General features: G+C 38.7%; 3 protein-coding genes across 3 annotated transcripts; 2 read left to right on the forward strand and 1 right to left on the reverse strand.

Moving 5' to 3' along the window:
• LOC308612154 (large ribosomal subunit protein eL39-like) lies at positions 1–277 on the forward strand (the record flags this gene model as incomplete). The annotated part of the gene is made up of 1 exon (XM_081224459.1): positions 1–277. Exon 1 carries the CDS (start codon positions 26–28, stop codon positions 275–277), a length of 252 nt encoding a protein of 83 aa, XP_081080585.1. The 5' UTR covers positions 1–25.
• A 72-nt stretch (positions 278–349) lies between these two features.
• Positions 350–18,873, reverse strand: LOC308612147 (uncharacterized protein; the record flags this gene model as incomplete). The annotated part of the gene is made up of 2 exons (XM_081224445.1): positions 18,470–18,873; positions 350–452 (listed from the first exon to the last, which is right to left on the reverse strand). Exons 1-2 carry the CDS (start codon positions 18,697–18,699, stop codon positions 350–352), a joined length of 333 nt encoding a protein of 110 aa, XP_081080571.1. The 5' UTR covers positions 18,700–18,873.
• UTP3 (UTP3 small subunit processome component) lies at positions 18,716–20,358 on the forward strand. The gene has a single exon (XM_081224418.1). The coding sequence runs from the start codon at positions 18,875–18,877 to the stop codon at positions 20,291–20,293; it is 1,419 nt and encodes a 472-aa protein (XP_081080544.1). The 5' UTR covers positions 18,716–18,874; the 3' UTR covers positions 20,294–20,358.
• The last annotated feature ends 306 nt before the right edge of the window (positions 20,359–20,664 follow it).

Consider the following 20,664-nt stretch of genomic DNA (forward strand, 5'->3'; position numbering starts at 1 on the left):
CTGTGTTACTCTATTGGCTTCTATTATGTGTCAGTCAACTAAAATCTTCTTTCAAAAAATAAGTGTTTCTAGTCTTTTCTCTTGTCCGCCATCCTATATGCAGTTGGATTTGCTCCTTGCCATGTCTTCTCACAAGACTTTCAGGATCAAGCGATTCCTGGCCAAGAAACAAAAGCAGAATCGTCCCATTCCCCAGTGGATTCAAATGAAAACTGGTAATAAAATCAGGTACAACTCTAAGAGAAGACATTGGAGAAGAACCAAGCTTGGTCTGTAAAGAGCCTCACATATGAAGTGGCACACACTTATGCTATCAAGGTCAACTGTATCTTACCGCATCAGAACATCATTAGTGTCTGGAACAGCTGCCTGTGTTTGATGCTGTCTCCTCTTTTCTTGATCTTTCCTCACCACTGCTCACTGTGTAGCTCAGTAATAAATATGTGAACCTTCTGTTGGAAAAAAAAATAGTGTTTCTATAAAGTAATAACTTCCTCACATTTAATACTTGAACAGTTGGGATTTGGGTATGAGATTTAGCATTGGTCCCTAAGTTTTCTCTTACTAAACTCAGACCAACATTACAACCTATTAGATTCTTTTTGAGTCCAGATTTTGAAACCTGGCACATTAGTTATTTCTCTTAGCTCCACAGCATCTACAAACTTAATATACATGCCATCAGAATCCTCATTTAAGTCAGTAATAAAAATGTACAGTAGGGCTTCCCTGGTGGCGCAGTGGTTGAGGGTCCACCTGCCGATGCAGGGGACGCGGGTTCGTGCCCCGGTCTGGGAGGATCCCACATGCCGCGGAGCGGCGGGGCCCGTGGGCCATGGCCGCTGGGCCTGCGCGTCCAGAGCCTGTGCTCCGCGGAGGGAGAGGCCGAGGCAGTGAGAGGCCCGCGTACCGCAAAAAAAAAAAAAAAAAAAAAAATGTACAGTGGCATAGTGCTGAAGATAGACTTCTATGGCATACATCTAAAGTCCCACCTCCAAGCTAACAACAATTCATTAATAAGCACATTTTGGGTATAGTAGTTCATTTCAAGTTAACCCACACTATCAAGTTAATACCATACTATCACACAGACTGTAATTCTCCATTTCATCCATAAGGAGAGCATGAATACTTATCATAAGTAATCAATCTCTCCTTAGCCTCTATCTTTAATATCATGTGATTTCTCTCCTTGAAAGTCTTCCATAATATAAAAGGATCCTTGAGATCCTGGCAGTTTGCCAGTTAAACACTTAAAAGGATGATATTTTTTAATAGCCTTCTTGGCTTTAAATCCAAGAAGTAGCTGAACACTCTTGATTTTCCTTCTAATGGATTAAATTCTACATTTAGTGTTAACAATTCATTGCTCCAATTTGCCCTTGAACTTTATATGAAAAACAGGTTTTGGTAGTAAATAGTATTGCCCAAATCAGCTCCAAAAAATAACTTCTAAAATATGTTACAGAGTCATCAGAAACAAAGCCTTTACACCTTCTCTCTATATACTATATATCTATTTTCTATACCTTTGAGACACTAGACAATACAAAAGTAATTTTTGGATTAACATAGGAAAATAAACTGAGGGAAGATCATATTAGCACTGGAGGAAAGATCCAAGAATCATTAACTGCAAAAATGATCTCCGGGCCTCCCTGGTGGCGCAGTGGTTGAGAGTCCGCCTGCCGATGCAGGGGATACGGGTTCGTGCCCCGGTCTGGGAGGATCCCATATGCCGCGGAGCGGCTGGGCCCGTGAGCCATGGCCGCTGGGCCTGCGCATCTGGAGCCTGTGCTCCGCAACGGGAGAGGCCACAAGAGTGAGAGGCCCGCATACCGCAAAAAGAAAAAAAAAAAAAAAAAAAAAAAAAATGATCTCCAAGAGAAGTGAAGCAAGATAAGGTGGAAAATTCTGGGGACTTCCCTGGTGGTCCAGTGGTAAAGCATCCACCTTCCAACGCAGGGGATGCGGGTTCCATCCCTGGTCGGGGAACTAAGATCCCACGTGCCGTGGGGCAAACTAAGCCCACACCTCACAGCTACTGAGCTCCCACTCCTCAACGAGAGAGCCCGCATGCCTGAACAAAGATCCCGCGTGCTGCAACCAGAAGCAGCCAAAAAAAAAGTGGAAAATTCTTTGTGTATTTATAAATAGTATAATAAATATATAATTGTTACCAATTAATTTTAAACATCCTAGAAGCCCCAAAACATCCTATAGTCATTCAAAGTTCCACAAATCCATTGTACGTAAAGTTACTCACAAAGATTGAAGAGGGAGTTTTTCTATGACAAATGCAAGCTAAAGCCCTTGATCTACTGGTAATCTATTTCTCCCCTGGAAGGGGAGATCCTTCCTGGCTGGGTTGCTCTGGACTTCCCAAAACACCTGTACAGCACTCTCCTTCCAATTCCACAAAAGCAAATGTAACTTATTGAGAATCATTATCAAAAGAATTTTAAAGATATGCTTAATAATGGTAAGAAGTAAACAAGCAATTACAATTGGATTTGTAATGTTTTGTTTCTTGAATCAAGTAGTAGTATATGGGTGTTTGTTATATTATCCTTTACAACTTATATATTCATAATAAGTTAAAGATAATTGAGTCAGTATCAAAGAAAGACCAATTAGCACTCCAAACAGTGCATGCCTATCCCTTCCCTTTCAGAATCTTAACCCTGGATCTATTTTGTAGCTTAAGAATTAAATGATGGCCTCACATTTTGCATATTATTACAGGTTAAGCAAATGCTTAGAATTAAGGGCAGAATTAAGGATACTAAACTTTATTTCCAAAATTAATTTCTAATCTTTAAAAGTCTATATAAATGCATTTTAATGATTATACATTTGTGCAAATTATTTTGTGTTCCTCTTTGTCACTTGTATATTTTATACACCAATTTCCAAAAATTGATATAGAACACATGTTAACCTTTGAAGTAGTTATGTAATATTCCATAATGTCGATATACTATGGTTTGTCACAAAGTCTCTACTACCCCATTTGGAGTTATTTCATTTACTATTATAGGCATACGTTGGAAATATTGCAGGTTTGGTCCCAGACCACTGCAATAAAGTGAATATTGCAATAAAGTGAGTCATATGAATGTTTTGGTTTCCCAGTGCATATAAATTATGTTTATACTATACATTAGTCTATTTAGTGTGCAATAACATTATGTCTAAAAAAGAAAAAAGTATTAACCTTAATTTAAAAGTACTTTAGGGACTTTCTGGTGGTCCAGTGGTTAAGATGAACATGGGTTCAATCCCTGGTCAGGGAACTAAGATCCCACACGCCATGTGGTGCAGCCAGAAAAAAAATTTTTTGAAAAGTACTTTATGCTAAAAAAAAAATACTAACCATCATTTGAGCCTTCAGCAAGTTGTAATTTTGCTGGTGGAGAGTTTGAAATAGTCAAAGAATTATCAAAATGTGACACAAAGACATAAAATGAGCACACATTGTTGGCACCAATAGACTTGCTCAAAAGCAGGGTTACCACAAACCTTTAATTTGTAGAAAACACAATAAAGCAAAGTGTAATAAAACAAGGTATGCCTATATACCAAAAATTACTTTTCAAAAAATGTATGCTGCCACCTAATATGTATTTAATATGTTGTATCCTTGGTGCTAAGATACAGGTGACCATGACTAACCTGTCCCTGCCTTCCCAGAGATTATACTCTAGTGGAGAAGACAGATGAGAAAAATAAATAAAACAATCACAGTTTTCAATAAATGCAATGAAGCAGATAAACAAAGTACAGTCGGCCCTCCACATCCACAGGTTCCACATCTGCAATCTGCAGACCCATTTTATATAAATCTCATTTCATATAAGGGACTTGAGCATCCACAGATTTTGGTATCCCCAGGGGGTCCTGGAACCAATCCCCCACGGATACCAGAGGACAACTGTAGTGTGACAGAGAGCATCTGGGGTAGGGTTGATGTAGCCTACTATAGAAGACATACTCTGGAAAGGGCTCTCTGAAGAGGTAACATCTAAGCTGAAACAGGAGCAAGTGAGGAGCCTGAACTAGCTTTCTATGCTGCTATAACAAATTATCATAAATTGAGTGGCTTAAAACAACACAAATGAATTATCTCACAGTTCTTTAAGTCAGAAGCCTGGGTAAGCTAATTCCTCCACTCTGATTTCACAATGTGGAAACCTAGGTGTCAGCCAGCCTGAGTCTTAACTTATCTTGAGGCTCTGGTAGAGAATCTACTGCCAAGTTCATTCAAATTGTTGGTTGAATTCAGTCCCTTGCACTTTTAAAGCTGAGGTCCCCATTCCCTTGCCTGCTCTCAGCTGAAATTTGTTCTCAGCTTCTAGATGCTGACAACACTCCCTGACTAGTGGCCCCGTTGATCTTCAAAGTTAGCAACAGTGGGTCAAGTCCTTCTCATGCTTCAAACGTCTCTAACCTGGGCTTTTGCCATATCTCTCCTGCTTCCAGCTAGGGAACGTTCTCTGCTTTTAGGGACTCATGTGATTCCAATGGGCCCAGCCAGATAATTGAGGATAATCTCCCCATTGTAAGGCCCACACCCATACCTTTAATCACATTTGAAAGTCTCTTTTGCTATGTAATGGGTAACAGGTTCCAGGTGCTAGGGACTAGGGCATGAACATTTTTGAGGGGACATTATTCTGCCTTCCACAGACTCAGACAAATACTATCCCAAGAAGAAAGAAAACAGCAAGTATAAGGCCTAAGATAGGAAAGAGCTTGGCCTGCCCAGGACAATAGCAAAAAACAAACAAACAAAAAGGACCCTGGAGCTACAACAAAATGATGAAGGGGAAAACCATAGTAATGACACCATGCACTTCTTTATATTTTTAAGAGTAACTTTTTTCCCATTTACATTGTACAAGTTTAGAATCTATTTTGAATTTTTCAGTCACTCTTAGTCATTCTAAAGCTAACAGTAGAGCATTAGGCCTCTTAACTTCTAGTCTCTTTCACTTCCCACAAAACCAAAACTCATCAATAGTATTTTTTTCACATCTGTATGGAGGAATTTCTTCTAACTGATATTTTTTAACCCTAAACATTTTGGTTCTTGCATACAGAATTTCTTCAAGTATTGATCTGCCTCCAATCACAGCATATGTAAAATTTATATTTAGATATCAGGAAGCAAAAACTAAATTTAAAAAGAATTCAAACTATGAGAAAGAAACTTCATCCTCAACTCTTTTAAAAATTAAAACAAACAAAAAACTGAATTATCTTTCTTTCCCAATGGCTTTCCACATAGACTTTCAGGGTAGTGTTTTGTGGTTAAATGTTTATAAGGAGAATTGCACCTGTGTTGTAGTCTGTTTTTAAATAAACTTGCACCTGCAGTGGCTTTTCACAGAACTGCTATTTGGGATAATACATATTAGTCATTTGACCATTATACAGAGCTCTTCCCTCTCACCACAGTACCTTCTGGGCTGGTCCTAATTTACAAACAGCCTATCTCCAAAAATTCATTTGAAAAACAATGGTTTAGATTTCATGATAATTTTTTTTTTTTTTTTTTTTTTTTGTGCGGTACGCGGGCCTCTCACTGCTGTGGCCTCTCCCGTTGCGGAGCACAGGCTCCGGACGCGCAGGCTCAGCAGCCATGGCTCACGGGCCCAGCCGCTCCGCGGCATATGGGATCCTCCCGGACCGGGGCACGAACCCGCATCCCCTGCATCGGCAGGCGGACTCTCAACCACTGCACCACCAGGGAGGCCCCATGATAATTTTTGAGACAAAATAATAAACAAGGTTTCCAGGAAACCCCTCAAACAACAATATACTCCTTCCAATCCATTAACTCCAGTGGTCTGGTCCCTTGCTGCTTTAAGGAAATTCTAATTTATTTTCAAGGGAGGCCTCTGCTCTAGTCAAATATGTCTGCTTTCCTTTTCCTATATATGATTTGCTAACTCCTGTTTCAGAATCTTTTTTACTCTGTTATTTCCTCACCATAAATTTCGTTTTTCTTCCTGCCAATCTTTGTCAAAAATCCTAAAATTTTTTAAACTAATTTTAGTAAGTCTTCCCTGCTTCATGTCATCCCATCCTGTTCACACCATTACTCTGTTTCTTCATTGCTAATAAATTCATCTTATATCTCTTTATATCATTTTACACAAGTTGGCATATTACTTTCCATTTTTATCACTCTTCTTCATATGTGTACAATTTATCTCACACTAAATTAACACTTTCTAGGGACTTCCCTGGTGGCGCAGTGGTTAAGACTCTGCGTTCCCAATGCAGGGCGTCCGGGTTCAATCCCTGGTCAGGGAACTAGATCCCACAGGCATGCTGCAACTAAGAGTTCGCATGCCACAACTAAGGAGCCCACGTGACGTAAGTAAGGAGCCAGCGAGCCGCAACTAAGACCCAGTGCAACCAAATAAATAAATATTTTAAAAATAAAATAAAATAAAAAATAAATTAACACTTTCTAATAAAAACAAAAATAAACAAATGGGACCTGATGAAACTTTAAAGCTTTTGCACAACAAAGGAAATCATAAACAAGATGCAAAGACAACCCTCAGAATGGGAGAAAATATTTGCAAACAAAGCAACTGACAAAGGATTAATCTCCAAAATATACAAGCAGCTCATGAAGCTCAATATCAAGCAGCTCATGAAGCTCAATATCAAAAAAACAAACAACTCAATCCAAAACTGGGCAGAAGATCTAAATAGACATTTCTCCAAAGAAGATATACAGATTGCCAACAAACACATGAAAAGATGCTCAACATCACTCATCATTAGAGAAATGAAAATCAAAACTACAATGAGGTATCACCTCACACCGGTCAGAATGGCCATCATCAGAAAATCTACAAACAACAAATGCTGGAGATGGTGTGGAGAAAAGGGAACTCTCTTGCACTGTTGGTGGGAATGTAAATTGATACAGCCATTATGGAGAACAGTATGGAGGTTCCTTAAAAAACTAAAAATAGAATTACCATATGACCCAGCAATCCCACTACTGGGCATATACCCAGAGAAAACCATAATTCAAAAAGACACATGCACCCTAATGTTCACTGCAGCACTATTTACAATAGCCAGGGTATGCAAGCAACCTAAGTGTCCACTGACAGATGAATGGATAAAGAAGATGTGGCACATATACATATACAATGGAATATTACTTAGCCATAAAAAGAAAGAAACGAAATTGAGTTATTTGTAGTGAGGTGGATGGACCTAGAGTCTGTCATACAGAGTGAAGTAAGTCAGAAAGAGAAAAACAAATACCATATGCTAACACATATATATGGAATCTAAAAATAAAATAGTTCTGATGAACCTAGGGGCAGGACAGGAATAAAGATGCAGACGTAGAGAATGGACTTGGGAATGGGAGAGGGGGAAGCGTAAGCGGGGAAGAAGTGAGAGAGTGGCATGGACATATATACACTACCAAATGTAAAATAGATACCTAGTGGGAAGCAGCCGCATAGCACAGGGAGATCAGCTCGGTGCTTTGTGACCACCTAGAGGGGTGGGATAGGGAGGGTGGGAGGGAGACACAAGAGGGAGGGGATATGGGGATATATGTACATGTATAGCTGATTCACTTTGTTATACAGCAGAAACTAACACACATTGTAAAGCAATTATACTCCAATAAAGATGTTTAAAAAAGTAAAAATAAATAAACACTTTCTAGATGCAGAGAGGGGTTCATAAAGAGCAGTAGCAATTGGCACCCCATTAAAAGGATATAAGGAAGTACCAAAAGGGAATCATAAAGACTCAGGAAAATGGTTAAGAAAATAAAATTTTTCTTGTTCCTAACTCTTTTACTCAGTTTTTACATCATATTTAAGTGCCATACTAAGTCTGTTTCCCCCAACAACAAGAAGGAAGCATAAATCCATAGTGAGGAATATCCAGTCAAAGAAATTTTTTTAAATATCTGATGCATTCTTTCAAGACTATTATATAATTCTTTTGTATTTCTCTCAGAGTTTCAAATAAGTTGCTTTGGCCCAAAATATGTGCAATAATTGATTATTCCGAGCTAACTTTTTTATAGCACCAATGTTTATTACAGCACCAATAGGAAATTAATATAGCTATCTTTTTGGCTCATAATTTCCTCATATAATTGGAGGCAACCACATATTTTTATTTTAAAAATTTAAAAATAAATTTTAAATTTATTTTCTCTTTATGATACTGAAATAAAGTTGCCATTATAGCAAATGTGTATATGTGGTCTGCAAGACCAATGCTGCTTACCTGGCCCTTAATTCAAATGATCAGTCATTCATTTTTTCTTTCTCTCAAGAAGTATCTATTGGCATCAACTCTATGTGGCAGGGATACAAGTGAACAAAATAGGTAAGACACTTGATCAAATGAGTTTACATGATGACAAGTACAAAGTGCGATAGGAGCACAGATGTTGGGAGAGAGGTAGGCAGGGTCAAGGAGAGGTTCCCAGAGGAAGTAATATCTATGCTGAGATTGAAAGATGAGTAGAAGTAGGGCAAAAATGGGAGGACTATGGTCTAGGAATAAATAAAACATTGACAATTTGCAGTTGAGAGAAAACATGACTATTGAAGGAAACGAAAGTTCAGTACGGCAGTATGAGTCCAGAGACCATATATTTCATATGCTTCAACACACTTACCCTTAAGCACCTACTACAGTGCTGTGTGCTGTGCAAAATTAAAATAACTTACATGGATGTAAACTTAGCATTATTATATGATATGGTTGTAATGATTTTGTATAGATAACTATATTATACTTGATTATTAAATATCTTCATTCAATTCAGCTCTTTAGCAACATGAAACAAATTTTCAAATATAACATCACAATATTATCAGTGATTTATACTTATATGAAAGGAAACAAGTAATGTGTTCACTGTTACTTCAAATATTGCATAATAGAACATTAATTGTATAGTTAGTAATCACAATGTGAAGTAATGCTCTGATATGGCAATCAGTGTAAACAAAAATAAGTTGAAGTAAACAAAGTAATTTACAGTGAATAAACAATTTTACCAAAATCATAGAAAAAAAAACCACACAAGAAACCTGCCCAAAAATAATCAATGAAGGAACAATAGATCAATCTCTGAATGATATCCTCTAATTATACTTTATGACTACATTTGCCTGTACTCTGAACAAATCTACTCAATTCATGCTTTCCCAGGCCCTAAAATAAAACTGGAGAGATGCAATATGGCTGATGCCTCCTGATTCTCCTATTTTTCTGCCATTATATTGGTTGAAATTGATACCATATCTCTGAGTAATCTTAGTCTATAAATCTGAGGGTTCAAGTTTTTTCAGTACGTATTGAAACAGAAATGCATATGTCTCTGGGCATAAGTTTTTCATTGTGATAAAATGTACACTAAGAGACAGTATAATAAAATAGTTTAAAAAAATAACTTCAGATTGAGACAGACTTGGGTTTAACAACCAGTTATATAACCTCAGGCAAATTACTTCACATCTCTGAGCCTCATCTGTGAAAAGAGGATAATAATGGCACCCTTATCACAGATATATTGTGAGAATTAAATATGATAATATACTTAAGACACCTAGCAGAGTGCCTAATACGTAATTAGTATCTCCCCAAATATTCAATTATTGACAACAGCAAGTGGAGAAAGCCCAGACAGGGACTAAAACTTTTGAACATGATAAAAATGTGAGATGAGCACACATGAAAGCTTTATTCAGATGTATTTTTTGTTACTGTTGTTTTTAGTAATTTTTCATGGCTTAGTTTTACAGGGTAAGTTTAGAGGTCTTAAACTTGAATAGGTTTAAAATTACATACTTAATTGCATATAGCTCATTTATTAATCCAAACCTTTTAAATTTCACACTTGATGATAGTCTTATAACTGTAGTGGCAGGCAGGTAGTATATCCCTTCTGTTCGACTAATTCATGCACGCTAGCTACTTACGTAAAAACAACTCCAAACCATATTTTGTTTTTTAGTTAAATAGAAAATATAGTCTCATGTTCCAACTAAATGTGGAAGACACCCAAATCTCTTGCTCTAGTTCATATTCTCACCCCAAGCTTCAGAACCATATATCCTACTGTCTAGAAGAGATTAGACACTTAAACCCCTTCACAGATAACTCAAATGCACAATGTCCAAAACTTATTTTTCTGTTTCCTGACCCCTGGTAACCTCTTTCCTCTTGAGTTTTCTTAGTGGAGGGTACCATCATCCACTCAGTTGTCCAAGAAAACCTGCGAGTCACTTTAACTGCTCACCTCCTCATCCTTAATCAGACACTGAGTCCTGTAATACCATCTCTTAAATAGCTGTTAATCTGTGTACTTCTTATATTTTTGTTCCCAGGGTCCTAGTTTAGACACTAAAATTCTTCACCTAGATGACTGTAACAGCCTCACACTAACTTCTTCTCTATAATCTTAGCTCTTCCCATCAATCCTCTAATCTTGTCCTGTTTAAAACCCCCCAATGGTTCCCCTTTGCTCCTAGCATAAAGTCTAAGTTATCTCTTAATATCAAAAATAGATATAGATCAATGTCACATTTTCAGACTCATTAAATTCTGAAGTTATTTTTACTAACTTCTAATACCTTATTGAAATTTAAGAGAACTCAATTTAACTCTCATTATTTGATTAGCTATTTATCGGTACTTACTATGTAACTGTATCAGATATTATAAAGGTTACAGAGATGAATGGTGATATATCTGGCAGAAAATATACAACAAGTATACAAACAGTCTCAACACAATGGAGAAAATGTTTTAAAATCCCAAAATAGGACCTACATACACATTTTTCCAAAGACTACATACAGATGGCCAACAGGCATATGAAAGGATTCTCAACATCGCTAATTATTAGAGAAATGCAAATCAAAACAACAATTAGGTATCACCTCACACCAGTCAGAATGGCTACCATCAAAAAGTTTACAAATAAATGCTGGAGAGGGTGTGGAGAAAAGGGAACACTGTAGGTAGGAATGTAAATTGGTGTAGCCACCATGGAAAACAGTATGGAGGTTCCTAAAAAAACTAAAAATAGAGCTACCATATGATCCAGCAATCCCACTCCTGGGTATATATCCAGAAAAGATGAACACTCTAATTTGAAAAGATACATGCACCCCAATGTTCATACCAGCACTACTTAACAATAGCCAAGATACGGAAACAACCCAAGTGCCCATCAGCAGACAACTGGCTTAAGAAGATGTGGTGTGGTGTGGTGTGGTGTGTGTGTGTGTGTGTGTGTGTGTAGACACACCCACAATGGAATATTAATCAGCCATAAAAAAGAATGAAATATTGCCATTTGCAGCAACATGGATGGACCCAGAGAATGCTACACATAGTGAAGTAAGTCAGACAGAGACATACAAATACTATATGACATCACTTGTATGTAGAATCTAAAAAATAATACAAATGAATCTATATACAAAACAGAAACAGACTCACAGACATAGAAAGCAAGCTTATGGTTACCAAAGGGGAGAGGGAGAGAGGGACAAAAGTAGTATGGGATTAACAGATATAAACGACTATAAACAAAAGAGATAAGCAATAAGGATTTACTGGATGGTACAGGGAATTATATTCAGTATCTTGTACTAACATATAATGGAATATAATCTGAAAAAAATAACTGAATCACTTAGCTGTATACATGAAACTAACACAATAATGTAAATCAACTATACTTCCATTTAAAAAAAAATCCTAACATAGGAAGAGTTAAAGGGCTATTAGATGCCAAAGGAAGGAAGCATATCAGAGAATACAGCCTTGAGAAGATATGATTTTAGCTGGGCCTTGAAGGGCATCTAAGAATTGAGATGTGGGGCAGCATAAGCAAAGGTCAAGGGAAGGAAATCTTAAAAAGACAAAAAGAACAATGTGCATTTTAGTTTAACTACAATGTAGAGTTCCTCAATGAAAGTAGTAGGACAGCAGCTAGAAAAATAAGTTGGGGCCAGATATAGGCAGGCCATGAATATTAGGATAAGAGGGCTTTATACTGTAGAGAATGATGGCTGACTAAAGAGAAAAAAATTACATGAACTGTGTTTCAAAAGACCTTCACCATCAAAGTATAATTATCATTAAATCAACAGTTATATGTATAATTGTATCTACAAGGTTCCTCATGACAAGAAAAAACAAAAAGGGGTTAAAATAATGTTTAGAAAATAATTGTGCAGTATTTAGTTGGATTAGAGTTTGGAAGAGAAAGTAGTGTCACAATTTCATTAAATTCTTCATTTTGTAATTAACACTATCAAACCTAGTCATTTTTAATTAAAAGCTTACAAGGGTTCATATGCTTATCTCATATTTCAGTATAAGTTCTATATTTTACTTCCAAATCACATTTAGGATTTTTGTGTCTTTAAATAGATACAGACCCTAGTTGCAAAAAGAATCTATAACTTACTGGTTTCAGAGTAAGTGGTTTCTGACAGAAATGAAAGCAGATGGCAACTATGCTTCATCTTTTCTATTTTCTTTCTTACACCTAAAAATAATCCTTCTTTTTTTGTACCTAAAAGTAATTCAAGGAGTTTCTGTGAGGTATATTAAATTATCTAAATAGGCTGATCACTTTTAACACCAAGAATACATCTTCCCATTATTACTCTCATATCAAATTATTTTGACTATTATTACTTCTTCTGGGCATTAAAAAAAAATTACTTCTTTGACAAATTCAGTCATCATAACCTAATCTGTGACACTGGGAAGAAAGGGAAATACACATTTAATTATTAGCTTAAGTTCACCAAAGCCATATATCAAATATTTGTTTTTATTTTTTTTATTTATTTATTTTTTTTGCGGTACGCGGGCCTCTCACTGTTGTGGCCTCTCCCGTTGCGGAGCACAGGCTCCAGACGCACAGGCCCAGCAGCCATGGCCCACGGGCCCAGCCGCTCCGCGGCATGTGGGATCCTCCCAGACCGGGGCACGAACCTGTGTCCCCTGCATCGGCAGGCAGACTCTCAACCACTGCGCCACCAGGGAAGCCCCAAATATTTGTTTTTAAATGTTACTTTAAAAAAAAACACAAAAAACAAACCTGTGCTGGACCAGAGCAGTACAAAAGACATTGCAATTAATCGTTAAAGGCTACTATTTTGTATGCTGACACTGCGTTTAGAAACATATTTTCTCAAATACTGACCTAGATTCTAGGGATTTAAAAAAAATAACAGCTTGGATCCAGCCTTAATGGGGCTTATACACTTAATGGAGGGAAAGCAGTAAGTATAAATAGAGATCTGAAGCATGGAAGTGCAAAAGAGGAAGTTCTTCATCCTGTCTGAGGAGACAAGGAAAGGCTTTTTAGGTGACATTTAAAATTAGTCTTGGGGGGCTTCCCTGGTGGCGCAGTGGTTGAGAGTCCGCCTGCCGATGCAGGGGACACGGGTTCGTGCCCCAGTCTGGGAAGATCCCACATGCCGCGGAGCGGCTGGGCCTGTGAGCCATGGCTGTTGAGCCTGCGCGTCTGGAGCCTGTGCTCTGCAACGGGAGAGGCCACAACAGTGAGAGGCCCGCATACCGCAAAAACAAAACAAAACAAAATTAGTCTTGGAATTCCCTGGTGGACCAATGGTTAAGACTCTGAGGTTCCAATTCAGGGGACACGGGATGGATCCCTGTTCAGGAAATTAAGCTCCCGCATGGCCAAAAAAAAAAAAAAAAAAAACTAGCCTTAAATGATGAGTAAGAATTCTCTAGAAAGTATAGAAGAAAACAACATGTGTAAAGGAAAGGCAGCAAGAAAAAGCATAGCCTGTACCAGGTTAAGGAAGAACCTGGTAGATACAATTATTTCTATATTAATTATTGATACAATGATAACTGTAGTTTTGATGGTGAAGCTTTTTGAAACACAACCCACATAAATTTTTTTTCTAGTCAGCCCTCAGTTGCTACACAATAAAGGCTTTAGCTCCTGGCCTAATATTTAAATCTATGGTACATATGTTGTGTACACATACAAGGCTATGCCATACATATGAGCAGTGAGAGTGTGGTAGGAGGTAAAGCTTAAGCTGTATGCAGGAGTGAGGTTATAAGGAATATAAACTTGATCCTATAGATGTTGGGAAGCTTTTAAAGGACTTTAAGTTAGAGGCATATATGGTCATTTTTTGTCTGCTTGTTTTGTTTTCCTTATTTTAATTGAACCTCGGATGCAAACAGTTAATCATTCTCCTCAGTTCCTGGCACATTATCATTATTGGTCCATGGAAAGTATTGATACCTCTCCTATTTCTTCTTATCTCCAAGCCTCATCCCATTCTTTGCTCCTCCATAAGCAATTGTTCTTTTGTATTTAATGCACATTATTTTGTTTGTATATGTTCTTACAAAATGTGTGCTGTTGTATTGTTGCACACATTGTATTACATATCTCATTTTTACTTTTGTTCCTAAGCACATTGCTTTTAAGATCCATTCATGTTGATATGTGGATACATAATCCACTTTCCACTTATTGCATAGTTAAGATGACCATATACTTTATCATCTAAATCATAAAAGTAAAAGGGTTGCTATTAATAATTATACTAGAATAACAAGTTCAACAAGGCTGTACTAAGCAAACTAAGCTGTATGGTCACTTTATGCTCCTAAATTCCATGCTGTTCACCCATGACATTTATTGATCTGCTCTTCCAGGGATGGACATCCAGGTTGTCTCCAACACCCCGCTATCAATAATAGCTTTTCAAACAGCCTCATACAGGTCCCATTATGGACCTGTGTGAGAATTTGTTAGCCAAAAAGATGTCTGTAGTGATTTGCAACTTTTTTACATAAGGAATTATGAGAACACTGAAAAGATGAGCAAAGAAACAGAGGAGGAAATCGCAAAGCAACGTTTGGAGAATAAAGAGTGGTAGAGCATTTAAGTTAGAATGGAAGATTTTAGTAGGGAGGTAATGAAAAGTATGCCGAGAAAGGTTGCTTTGAGGCAAAACTGTGGGAGGGCCATGTATGTTGTGAACTTTATTTTGACAGTAATGGAGAGTCATTGAAGCATTTTGAGCAAGGGTGTGGGATGAGGGAAATGGTATTCTAGGAAGATTTATTGGATGATGCTGAATCAAATGTACAGCAGAGACTGCAAATGAAAAGACCTATTAAGGGAATATTTGAAAGCCAATATAGTACAGTAGTTAGCTATAGTATAGTGTGAATTCCAAAGCCAGACTTTCTGCGTTCAAATCTAGTTCTACTATTTACCAGTCTTAAGACCTCGTTTAAACTCCATGTGCCTCAGTTTCCTAAATTAGAGATTATCATAGTACTTCCTCATAGGGTTAAATGCCAAGAGCTTATAACAGTACTGGAATATAATAACTACTCTCAATGTTAGCTATTATTATTGCTGCAAATCCAGAAGAAATTGAGATCAGTTTAAGCTAATCTGGTGGTAGAATATCTTAAACAACCTGATTTCATGCCCTGAAGAAAGTATCCGAATATCACCTAGTGTGTCATTCATAAACCCCTACCTCTACAGTAAGAAAATCCTACAAAAGGCTTAGAATAAGGCAAAAAGTGTATTCTTAAAAAAAAAAAAAAGAAAGAAACCTGTTGGCTCTCATTATGTGTAGTGTGCTAACTCCTGAGCAGGCATCACAATAATGTAATAAAGATTCAAGTTGATAATACATTATAGTTGCCACAAAAATAATGGTTAAATGTTATTTAATATTTGTGCATTTTCTCTGGGGACTTTGTTTTTCTTTTTAATTGGCATAGGCTTATGATATAATAAAGCATTAATCTGTCTTTCCAGCAATAAATTTTTGTTTTCTTTTTTTTGACAGCGTGGTATGCTGGATCTTAGTTCCCCAAACAGGGATCAAACCCACGCCCCCTGAAGTGATGAGTCCCAACCACTGGACCACCAGGTAAGTCACAGCAATACAAATTTTTAAGAAAACAATTTCCTCAACAAATGGCAAATAATTCCAAGATTAGGCTATGGAAGATTAGACTATGGGAGTTGCTGGAATGGAAGAACTAACTTCTGAACTGTTCATCAAAAAGATCTGAGAATGTGAGAATACAACACTCTCTGAATATATACTGGTTATTGCAACTTTATTTTAAATAGTTAGGAAATGTAATGTATAGTATAAACCAAATAATATTAGAGCAATGTGATCATTCCATTAAAAATATCCAAAATATTTTCTACCTTCTCTATAACAGTATACACATTTTGTTAAGTATGACTACAAATTCTCAAATAATTAACAATAAAAATGAACAGAAAAATTGAGATTTACGTGCCTAAGTAAAACAATGCTTACATATAATGTAAATTTAATACATTTAAAGCATGGATCTAATCACAGTCCCAGCTTAGATGCAACATTCTTTAAGCAACATTTCCATAACAAAATCCAGAGATGATCTCTCACCTCTCTGATCTCTCACAGCACTGGGTTTACCTCACACACTGCCTTGTATTTTAGCATAATCTGTATGCATGTCTTCTTTTCTACCTGATTAGAAGAGACTGTGGCTAATTCACCGTTGGATCTACTACAGCATGTAGCATTCTGCTACAATTAATAAGCAGTTAATATTTGAATGACAAAACCTATTAAAATTTACATTCAAAAATGAATTCTGGGCTTACTATCAGAACATAAGACTTTTACCCACACCTTTTTTATTCTTTAAATTGTATTTCCTAAAATCTTGTAAAGGTTTTTAAATGCTTAAGATAACTTTTAACACTAAAAATATTTAGTTCAAAATACCATTTTTCTAAAAAACTGTACTATTTTTTATAACCTAATGACACTGCACTTTCTGCAAAGAACTTGTATGTCGCTATTAATTTTAGCAACTTATCACAAGTTCAGCTTTCAACTACCCACATCTGAAGGTGTCATAATACCTAACATATATAATGAATATGAACCTATCATATGTAATATCTGAAAACTTAAACCCTGAATTACTCTAAGATTGCAGGGCAGTCCTGTCACACTTCTAGTCCTAGAAATACTCCTAAAGACAAATTTGACTGATTTTTCCCTTATTACCACCCTCTTCTTCAAACACTTTCATCCACCCATTTTAGCCTATGCTCTGGAAAAGGTCTGAAACTCATTCACATTGAATTAGCAAAGGACTGATAACAGCTGAATGTAAGGGCCTGGTGTGGGAGCCCTATCCCAGGTTTCTGTGCTCGATTTGCTAATGCAACCTACTCAAGTCTTTGTTTCCACATGTATACAGTGAAGATACTGGAATTGGAATTCATGATTCTAAAATCCATTCCAGCTCAGGTTATCTCCCTTAAGGATGTTCGCAACCTTATGCATTATTCATTCACTCCGTTTATGGAGCACCTAAAATAGATAATCAAATACTGCAATTTCAATACTTATTCATTAAACAAATCTTCATTGAACACTTACTCTGTGCCAGACCCTGTATTGCGTGCTTGCAATACCATAGTTCGTTGAGGTCTACTAGGTGATACAGAAGAACTGAGGAAAAGACTAAGGGAATTAAAGACGAGATCAAAGAGGTGATGCTTAGACTGTCTCTTCAATACAGCAGAAATTTCCCATATTTGGGCGGGAGTACTCAACACTTTAGTGTTTAGTAAAGGGGGATGGATGGCGTGTACAAAAAGCGATGTAAAAGGCAGGTTGAGTATTTTCAGCAGCTGAAGCCTGGGTAACACAGGACAAGCGTTCCCTGTACTCACCCCAATTATAATCTGGCACGTTTTGCGTGATGACTTGATTAACGCGTGCCCCCAGCTGGACCACAAGTTCCACCACTGCAGGAACAGCGTCTGCTTTCGCCCACCATTGTTCTCCCAAAGCCTAGCACGCTGCCCTGTGCTTATTAAGAGATGAAGAATTCATGAAGCGTCCGCCCTTTAGAGTTAAAATGTGCCATTTCCAAAATATCTTGAAGAATGAACCTCTTCCACTAATAGGCAGAGAAATCGCGGTGCCTTCTGCAGCCTACTTGAGCTCCTCGGAAAGAGGCAAACTCTAGAGCGCGGCTCTGCCTTCCCACCGTCACCCCTCAGAAACTCTTCAGGGACACAAATCTCATGAAGTCACCGAGCCCTGCGGAAAGGGAGCTGGAGGCGGGCTACCACCCGCCCGGAGGCCCGCCCTGAGCTCCCGGACGCCCGCGCCAGGATTCCCGAGCGGAGTGGCGCCGCTGCCGCCTCAGGCTACGGGGCCCAGAAATGTCGTATTTGGACGTTGCGAAGACAAAAACAACCTGACTAACTTCCAGACGGATAGGCAGAGAAGCTAAAACAATTCCAGTAAACAAGGAAATCTTCCACACTTGGACTCGGCTCCAGGCCGGTGACAACCGGTACAGGCGCATGACAACTCACCGCACCGCCCCGGGACCTCTCCTAGGCGTGGAGGTAAAGCGCCCTCCAATGGTCACCGCGACATCACCTCGCGGTTCACCAGGCCGTCCCCCTAGCGACGCCCAGGCTCGCGAGAGTAAAAGCTGGGCTAAAGGGCTCTGCGGAACTGAACTTCCTATTCCTATTGTTCCTACACGGAAAGGCCTGAGGGACCAACCGGAAGTCCTGTTCAAACGCCACACAGAGAGCATCCTGGGGGCCGGAAGGAGGTGGAAACAACTGCATCCTACTGGAGTGCCCGCGGACGTGTGTGGTGAGAGGGCGCGTGGCTGTAATAGAGGTTTGTTGCTGGAGCGCGTGGCTCGTGCGCGGAAGTCAGAGGTGACCGAAAGCCAGACGTCGCTGTAGAAGCTGAGACCGCGAGCTATGGTGGGGAAATCCCGGCGGCGCGGAGCGGCCAAGTGGGCAGCTGTGCGAGCTAAGGCAGGTCGTGACCCAGCAGACGAAAATGATGACAATTTGGAATCTCCACCCTCACCAGGGGACTCCAGCTACTACCAAGATAAGGTAGATGATTTCCATGAGGCCCGATCTCAGGCTGCCTTGGCTAAGGGATGGAGCGAAGTGGAGAGTGGGGCCGAGGAAGAGGATGGCGATGAGGAGGAGGTGCTTGCCCTAGATATCGCCGATGAGGACGATGAAGATGAAGAGAGTGCGGGGAATGAGGAGGATGACGATGATGATGGTGGGAGCTCCATGCAGAGTGAGGCTGAGGCCTCGGTGGATCCCAGTTTGTCGTGGGGTCAGAGGAAAAAACTTTACTACGACACGGACTATGGTTCCAAGTCCCGAGGCCGGCAGAGTCAACAAGAAGTAGAGGAAGAGGAAAGAGAGGAGGAGGAGGAGGCACAGCTTATTCAGCGGCGTTTAGCCCAAGCTCTGCAAGAGGACGATTTTGGAATTACCTGGGTGGAGGCTTTTGCAAAAGCAGTACCTCAGGTAAATGAGGTTGAGACACGGGTCGTGAAGGATTTGGCGAAAGTTTCAGTGAAAGAGAAGCTGAAGATGCTGCGAAAGGAATCGCCAGAGCTCTTGGAGCTGATAGATGACCTGAAAGTTAAGTTGACAGAGGTGAAGGATGAGCTGGAGCCATTGCTACAGTTGGTGGAGCAAAAGATCATTCCACCTGGAAAAGGAAGCCAATACCTGAGGACCAAATACAACCTCTATTTGAACTACTGCTCCAACATCAGTTTTTATCTGATCCTGAAAGCTAGGAGAGTCCCTGCACATGGACATCCTGTCATAGAAAGGCTTGTTACCTACCGAAATTTGATCAACAAGCTGTCAGTTATGGATCAGAAGCTATCCTCTGAGATTCGTCATCTGCTCACACTTAAAGATGGTGCTGGAAAGGCAAAACTGAATCTAAAAGCAAAATCCACAAAGGCCAAGCCAAAATCTGTTTCTGCTGTTGCTGCTTCCGCTGTTACAGACCTTTCTGATGATTCTGATTTTGATGAAGCTGCGCTGAAATACTATAAAGAAATAGAAGACAGACAAAAATTGAAGAGAAAGAAAGAAGAAGATAGTACTGAGGAACGGGCTCTTGAAGTTCAAAATGCAAAGAGAGCCATTACTTATCAGATTGCTAAAAATAGGGGACTTACACCTAGGAGAAAGAAGATTGATCGGAATCCCAGAGTGAAACACCGGGAGAAGTTCAGAAGAGCCAAAATTCGCAGAAGAGGCCAGGTTCGTGAAGTTCGTAGAGAAGAGCAACGTTATAGTGGTGAACTATCTGGCATTCGTGCAGGAGTTAAAAAGAGCATTAAGCTTAAATAAAGTTTTTGCTTAGCTTAAGTTTTTTGGCTATAAGTTTGGATCAATAAATTTTTATTTTTAACTGGTGACGTGATTATATTAATATTTAATACCTAACCGTAAATTTTAAAACGTCTGTCAATAGGGAAAATTGTTTGGGTTACTGCTTAATTTATTTGTGTTTTAATTTGTAATCAGATCATACTAAGAACTGCGGGAACAATATGAGGGTGCATGGGAAGAGAGATGGTGATGAAAAACTTTCTCCAACATTCTGTCAAATAGTAGCCTAGGGAAATTCCACAGCTAGTTGTGGAGCAACAATCAAACTTATAGTACTTTTATAATTTTTCACATAAAGTGAAGAGAATGCACCTTTGGCAATCATCTTA

Source organism: Mesoplodon bidens (genome assembly GCF_964165515.1).
Source record: "Mesoplodon bidens genome assembly, chromosome: 1".
Classification (NCBI taxonomy): Eukaryota; Metazoa; Chordata; class Mammalia; order Artiodactyla; family Ziphiidae; genus Mesoplodon; species Mesoplodon bidens.